Source organism: Propithecus coquereli, unplaced genomic scaffold (assembly GCF_000956105.1).
Source record: "Propithecus coquereli isolate 6110/MARCELLA unplaced genomic scaffold, Pcoq_1.0 Scaffold2, whole genome shotgun sequence".
Classification (NCBI taxonomy): domain Eukaryota; kingdom Metazoa; phylum Chordata; class Mammalia; order Primates; family Indriidae; genus Propithecus; species Propithecus coquereli.
In genome coordinates, this window is record NW_012144966.1 from 4,768,008 (window position 1) to 4,776,514 (window position 8,507).

The 8,507-nt window shown below is 32.6% G+C and overlaps 1 protein-coding gene across 1 annotated transcript in view; it reads right to left on the minus strand.

Annotated features, from left to right (window-relative positions):
• The window catches only part of VPS13B (vacuolar protein sorting 13 homolog B (yeast)), a 933,283-nt gene that overhangs the window by 846,881 nt on the left and 77,895 nt on the right, over window positions 1–8,507 (minus strand). Inside the window, exons 9-12 of the mRNA XM_012643529.1 lie at window positions 2,490–2,585; window positions 1,907–2,029; window positions 1,294–1,431; window positions 252–339 (exon numbers count right to left, since the gene is read on the minus strand). Coding sequence (XP_012498983.1) covers window positions 252–339; window positions 1,294–1,431; window positions 1,907–2,029; window positions 2,490–2,585 — 445 coding nt within the window. The remainder of the gene's footprint in view (window positions 1–251; window positions 340–1,293; window positions 1,432–1,906; window positions 2,030–2,489; window positions 2,586–8,507) is intronic.

Below are 8,507 nucleotides of genomic sequence, written 5' to 3' on the forward strand. Positions count from 1 at the left end.
TTTAAATATTTGGTAAATATAAGAATTATATTTGGTTATGCAAAATATCTTCAATCAGTTGTACAAAGGATTAAAAATGGCAAAAATCTAAAAATTCTAACATGACATTAAAATTAAACCATTCCCCAAAGTACTAGAAGGTAAATAATATTATATAACAGAGTACAGCCAACCAAAGATCAACTGATTCTGAAGAAGTCTTTGTTTCAACTGTTCAAGGAAAAGCAAACATAAAGCAAAGAAGCCAATACCTTTGCCACTGGTGTTCTCCACTGTATAGAGGTAATCCATGTAAAAAGCCCCAAACCTTTGCATTCCAGCAATCTCAGTGTATGTCTCCTGCCAACAAAGCAATGCAAACAGAAAAACATTGCATAAAAGAAACATCCAAGTTAAAATCTGATAGGTCAGACACATATCCTTACATAGAATGTATATCAACAAAAAGGATTACCAAAGCAAAAGAGCAGAGGTTATCCAAAGAATTTACTTCTAAGGAACGTAATGTTACCTCTCCCACAGACCACACAAAAAGACATCCATGATTCTACTAGACATTTTGGCCACTTTACCAATAATGTCTAGTTAATAAATACCTATAATGTAGGAGACAATACACTCCTGACCTTTATCGCGATCAAAAAACTGTCCAATGATGTAAACTCTCAAATAGAGTTAATCCTTAAATACTTCAGTACATTTATATGAAATAATTCAAATGGTAAAAATGTTTTATAAATACAGGTTTTTATAAATTTATAAATTTAATGCAGGTCAACATTAAATTCTTCTAACTATGAAAGTAAAAATGAAAATGGTTAAAATGTAAATTATTCTATTGCACTGATCTTCAGGTAACTTTTTTGAATTTAACTTATTTCATAAATATATTAATATCCCATAAATATATTAATATAATCTTACATGAGAAATTCAAACAACTAAAAAGTATACACAATAAAAAGCTAAATTCCTCATTTCTTTCCATATATCCCACACTCTATAACTAAGAAAAAATTAACAGAGCTAATTTAATGTGTTTCCTCCAGGACTATTTTAAAAGTAGGGCATGGAAAAACAAAATATGGTTACATACTACATAAAAGTAAAGACCTCTGTGCACTCCTCAAACTTTTCTAGGTGTACAAGCTAGACAAAAATATTCTAAATGTTTCAATAAACAATTAGCATTCAGAAGACATCATTTGAGAATAAACAGGCAATCACAAGTATTCACACAATGTGTCCACTGAAACACAGCCCAGAATTTGGCTCAAATATATGTTCTCTGACCTTATGATGAGCCGCATCCAGGATAAATTCTGCACGAGTACCATTATTTTCTGGGCTTCGGTAATCAAACAATGAATTTGTAAGGTATGTCAAACCTTTTGTACTCAAATTTTCACCACAGATGAAGAAACAGGCTTCCTGAAAACAAAAGCCAAAATTTATGAACAGCAGGAAAAATCATTAGACTATGAAAAGAAAATAAAACCTTGATTTTATAACACCCCTTCACTAGTCAACAGAAATCATTAAAACTTGAGGTCCTATAAAAAGATAAGGAATGCTGTCTCCATTTTCATTGCCTATTTTGGCAAAGATCATTTTAACAAACCAAAAAGGAACTCCAAATAGCTCCCATAAACAAAAAAGAAGAAACATTTATGAATTAGAAAGTAGTTAGAACTATTTTCCAGGTGTTAAGTGCTACCAACTTTCTAAATTCCCCTGAGCTCTATAATTTCTTGCAGGGGAAATGCAGGAGGAAATAGTAAAGCTTCTCTCTCAAGCCAGAGATATATGTAGTCTAACAGATTTTACATAGTTAAACACTTCAATAAGCACTTCATTATCCCTGCATCCTATCCAAAAAGGGGGAAAATGGGAGATTTTGACTTACGGCTTCACTTCTATTCATATTCTCCTCAAAATCTTTAACACCCATAATTCCTTTAAGGCACATGGCTCTGCAACCTACAAATCCAATCTGGCAATCAAAGAAAGGCTCTCCCATCATAAGGGCCTATAAGAGGAAAAGAAACATTAGAACTAAGAACTTGAATAAACGTGTTAGAGGCTTTCCTTGTATAATTTCTAAATTAGTCAAACATCTTCAGGGTTATGGCCTTTTCAAATTTATTCTCCTTAGAGCAAAAACTCTATTAAAATAAGAAACATGTTACTTATCTCTCTATCCTCAAACCTACATTTCATAAACATTAATGTATACATACATATCCACACAGACGCATAAGCACATACAAGTTAAATGAAGAAAATGAAAAAGTGAATTAATGTTGCACATTACAGTAAAATCTTTGTTTAAGCAATAATTATTTTAACCACCACCACTGACTATTGGGATAGAAATATAAAACTATAAACATATTTTCAAATATACTACTTATGATAAAAAACTATATTTATAAAACATTAACTTAACCAAAGACTTTAAAAATATATGTTCAATGTTGAAAGATTACCTCCACTGTAGTTCCTTCTTGTTCCCAACACAATATTTCTTTAGATTTTACTTTTTGTGGGCTATAATAACTACTCTCAGCTTGCATTTCTGTGAGCTAAGAAATATAAAAATATAAAGTAAATCAAAATCAGTACTAAATGGCAATAAACCGACATTACTATGATGAATTGATGAAAACAAGCCAATTTTAAGATTCAGGAAATTTAATTATTAAGTAGGAAAACAGGTGCAACAAAAACAGCTGTAACAGATTATCCATGGTATAAAGGTTCAATATGCTAGTCTAAACTTGTAGAGAAAATGTAAAATACCACTTTTTTAACTCCCTCTTAATATTGCTTTAAAAAGTAAAAAGTGCAATAACAGTCCTATACTCATAAACTGTTCATATATTCTGCCAAAAATTTGCATCTTATAACCTCAGTTCATTTTATATTCACTAATATATTCAATACGTTTCATTTCAATCATTTCCAAGACTTCTCACTATTTCTAATAAAAAAGAAAGTTGTGAAGAAATGCAAATAGATTGAACAAAACTCTAGTTCCTATAAGAAAGATATAATCACCAATATTTATTTTCAAAGTGTTTCTCCTACTCTTATAGCCTAATTCAGTCACATAACAAATACTTATTGACTGCCAGCTAGATAACATACTTCATTTTATTCCACTTTGCTTTATTGCAGTTTGCAGATCTTGCTTTTTGTTCTTTTTTTACAAAGTGAAGGTCTGTGGCAACCCTGCATTAATCTACCAGCACCATTTGCCTAACAACACACGCTCATTTCATGTCTCTGTGTCACATTTTAGTAGTTCTCATAATATCTCAAAATTTTTCATTACTTTTAAATCTGTTATGGTGATCTGTGAACAGTGACCTTTGATGTTACTATTGAAATTATTTTTAGGCACCATGGACCAAACCTATATAAGATAGAAAACTTAATCGATAAAGGTGTGTTCTGAATACTCTGACATTTATGGCCATTCCCCTGTCTCTCTCCCTTCTCCTGTGATCTCCCTATTCCCTGAGACACAAGAATATTGAAATTAGGCCTATTAATAATGCCACAGGGGTTATTAATGATCTCTAAGTCACATAGTCTCTAAGTATTCAAGTGAAAAGAAGAGTTGCACATCTCTTGCTTTAAATCAAAAGCTAGAAATAATTAAGCTTAGTGAGAAAGGCAAGTCAAAAGTTGAGATAGAGCAAAAGCTAGGCCTTTTGTGCCAAACAGCTAGCCAAGTCATGAATGTAAAGAAAAAGCTCTTGAAGGAAATTAAAAGTGCTACTCTACTAAATACAGGAATGATAAGAAAGCAAAACAGCCTTATTGCTAGTATAAAGTTTTACTAGTCTGGATAGAAGATCAAATCAGCCACAACATTCCCTTAAATCCAGAGCAAGGCCCTATCTTCAATTCTATAAAGGCTGACAGAGGTGAGAAATCTGGAGAAGAAAAGGCTGAGGCTAACAGAGAGGTTGGTTCGTGAGGTTTAAGGGAAGATGTCTCCATATCATAAAAGTACAAAATGAGGCAGCAAATGCTGATGTAGAATCTGCAGCAAGTTATCCAGAAGATCTAGGTAAGATCACGGATGAAGATGGCTACACTAAACAGATTTTCAATGTAGAACAAATAACCTTCCATTGTAAAAAGATGCCACCTAGCCCTTTCATAGCTAGAGAGGAGAAGTCAATGCTGGGCTGGCTTCAAAGCTTCAAAGGCAGGCTGACTCTCATTTAGGGTTGGTTAATGCAGCTGGTGACTTTAAGTGGAAGACAAAGCTCATTTACCATTCTGAAAATCCTAGGGCCCTTAAGAATTATGCTAAATCTACTCTGCCTGTGCTCTAGAAATGGGAATAACAAAGCCTGGATGACAGCACATCTGTTTACAGCATGATTTACTGAATACTTTAAGCCCACTGTGGAGACCTACTGCTCAGAAAAGAAGATTCTGTTCAAAATATCACTGCTCATTGACAATGCACCTGGACACCCAGGAGCTCTGACAGAGATACACAAGGAAATGAATGTTATTTTCATGCCTGCTAACACAACATTCAGACTGCAGCCCATGGATCAAGGAATAATTTTGACTTTCAAGTGTCATTGTTCTAAATAAATACATTCCATAAGGCTATAGCTATCATAGTGATTCCCCTGATGGATCTGGGCAAAGTAAATTGAAAACCTCCTAAAAAGGATTCCCTATTCTAGAGGCCATTTAAAAACATGTGCTTCATGGGAGGAGGTAAAAATATCCACGTTAACAGCAATTTGGAAGAAGGTGATTCTAACCCTTATGGATGACTTTGAGGGGATTGAGTAACTGCAGATGTAAAGAAAATAGCACAGAGCTAAAATGAGAAGTAGAGCCTGAGGATGAGACTGAATCGCTGCAAACTTTGTGTTAAAACTTGAACGGATGAGTAATTGCTTCTTACGGACAAGCAAGGCAAGTGGTTTCTTAAGATGGATTCTAGTCCTGGTGAAGATACTATGAACATTGTTGAAAGAACAATAAAGGATTTAGAATATTCCATAAACTTAGTTGATAAAGCAGCAGTAGGGTTTGAGGGGACTGACACCAATTTTGATAGAAGTTCTACTGGGTTAAATGCTATCAAATAGCATCCCATGCTATAGAGAAATCTTTTGTAGAAAAAAAGAAGCAATTGATGAGGCAAACTTCATTGTTGTCTTATTTTAAGAGATTGTCACAGCTACCCCAGCCTTCAGTGACCACCACCCTGATCGGTCATGAGCCACCTACACTGATGAGGCCAGACCCTCCACCAGCAAAAAGATCATGACTTGCTGAAGGTTCAGATGCTCATTACCATTTTTTTTAGGAATAAAGTACTTTTTAATTAATGTATATACATTTTTTAGACATAATGTTATTGTACACTTAACAGACTACAAAATAGTGTAAACATAATTTTTATATCTACTGGGAAACCAAAAATGTGCATGACTCACATTATTGTAATATTTGTTTTACTACAGTGGTATGGAAATGAACTCACAATATCTCCAAGATATGCTGTACTGATCTAGACACTGACACAAGAAAAAAAATTATTGCTCTCCTGAAGCTTACAATATATTATTTATATGCATCAAGCATTAAATAACATAAATTATTTTAAAAGGCATTATCCTAAATGCAATGTGGTATCCTAGTTTGGATCGTGGTACAGAAAAAAGATATAAGAAAATTCAATTAAAGTTTAAACTTTAATACTAATGCATTAATGTAGGCTTCTAAGTTTTGGCAAATATACTAGGATAAAATAATATAAAAATAGGGAAAACTGTGTAAGGATTATAAGTGAACTCTGTACTATCTTTTCTATAATTCTAAATTTATTACAAAATAAAATGGTTATTTTTTTAAAAGGTCTGTGTTTGCCTCTGATTTAGTTACCCTTATTCTTGTGCAATGAATATGTTCTTCAAATTTAAATGCAAAGTCAAAGTGCACATTTGTAAAAAAAACCACTGTTTAACTTAGGCCAAATAAGCGATGAACTGAAAACTTACAATTTTAAGCACAATAACTCATTCATATTGACTATCAACAAATTATTTTCATTTTTGTCATAAAATTTGTTATGTATTATATTTTTCATGTAATGTAGGCCCCTATTTCTTAGATGTTTCTAGTTCTAATATACAATGTAGCTGTTTAAAAGTACAATTTTGAAATCTAAAGTGCTTAAGTAAAACTGAATTTTTTAAAATTGATCACCCTTCAGCTGTCTACACCTACTGTAAAGAAAAAGCAATTAATTGATTAAAAGGATTCAAACATTACAAGAACAATTTTAAACATTATTAGAAAAAATGCTAGATTTAATTTGGCATGATTTTTCTGGACTGATATCAACTGTTCAAAATGCTAATGTAGAAACATAACCTTATTTTCTGACCAAAATGTGAATCACAAATTAATTCTATACATTCTTCAAATCCAAGCTGAACAAGGAATTCTAATGTTTCCTAAATATGAATATAATTCCCTTAGCGAAAACTTTGAGAAACATAAATGTTCCAGAATTCTAAAAGATATATTGACTAATGACAAATACTGCTGGAAAAGTATATAAAATTTTGTATGTAAATGCCTATTCTGATGGACTAAGCTGAATACAATTCATCAACAATTAAGTGCAGAGAAATGTACCAGAATAATTTGAAGTTTAAAAGTAAACAAGCAAAAATCACCAGATAGTACCCAGTAATTAAAACTAGTAACACTTGAGTTCCCTCACAAACTTATATTAAAAAAATAAGTGCTTTATGATGATCACTTTAAACTGATAACATATCTAACATTAGATGGCAACAGTTGCCTTTTTATATTTGTTAAAGATTTTATTTAATTATATTTTAATTTTGAAGACTGATCCACATTCCTTTAACTTAAAGCTAAATTGAAGAATTCAACTACAAAATGATTTTCAAAGAATTCACAAATAATAAATCTTGGTGTTAAAATAGCACAATAAGTGATGATGTTAAAAATATATGCATTTTTATCATTTTTACCCAAACTTTTAAAAAAATTTAAATCAATCAAGCCATGACATAAAGTTTTGTTGAAACTTGCTCTCATTGGTTTTTTTGTTTGTTTGTTTTAGCTTTTCTCATATTAGAAAATACTGAATAATTTTAATTAGAAAAGTCTTTAGCCAGGCAGGTGGCTCACACCAATAATCCTAGCATTTTGGGAAGCTGAGGCAGGAGGACTGCTTGAGGCCAGGAGTCCAAGACCAGTCTGAAAAAAAGACTTCGTCTCCACAAAAAATAGAAAAATAAGCCAGGTGCGGTGGTGGGAGCCTGTAGTCCCAGCTACTCGGAAGGCTGAGGCAGGAGGATCACTTGAACCCAGGAGGTTGAGGTCATAGTGAGTTATGATTATTACACCACTGCACTCTAGCCAGGGAAACAAAGTTAGAAACTATCTCAGAAATAACAACAAAAAAACAAAAAACAACGTATTTGCCACCTGCTGTATTTATAAACTGTACAGCATTACCACTGATAAGCATTTAAACAATCCAAGCTAAAATAAAAACCATGAGAGCAGAAACTGAATTTTTTTTTCACTACTATATCTCCACAATCTAACATGTTGCCTGGAATAATACTTGTAATACTACTTCACAGTTGTTTTTTTTATTATTTCAGCATATTATGGGGGTACAGATGTTTAGGTTATGTATGTTGCCCTTGCCTCCCCCTCCCCCCCGCTAAGTCCGAGTTTCAGATAGGTCCATTCTTCGGGTGGTGCGCATTGCACTCTTTGTACTTCACAGGTTTTGCTCCTAATTTCACATGGGTTTACATTCCTCACAAAATCTAGACCCGAAAGAAAAAACTGATAAGGACGAACTTGGAGAGAAAACAAAACCTAAAAGAGCAGTCTACATAAATTTTTAGAAAATAGAAAGCAGATGAAGTGACGCATGGAAAAGGAATGAGTGGGTACATGGATGAATGAATGGATGAATATATTTATTCAACAAGAAAATATTTGTTGAAAACATACCAGGCAATTTGCAAGTGTTGAAGATAGAAAGAACCTTTTGAAAATAACCACTTAATGAGTTTTAGTATAATACCAGAAAAGAATATGCACAATTTTCTGCAAAGGCTATTAAAATACTCCTCCTTTTACAGCTAAATATCTAAGTGAGTCTAAACATTGTTCATATAGATCAATCAAAACATTTCCTAACAGGCTAAATCCAAAAGCATATATGAGGAGCCAGCCGTATTCACCTAAGCCAGACGTTAAAGATATTTACTAAAACGCAAAATAAAGTCATATCACTTTTTAAATCTTTTAAATATAGCTATTTTACTATAAAAATTAATGATGTATCATATTGTTCCCTGTTGTGTCTGGTATGTACAAATACAATGTAAGTGGCAATACTGACAATTAAACAGAAGTGTTACCTTCATGATTCTCACTGTTTCTTTTCAGATGCTCGA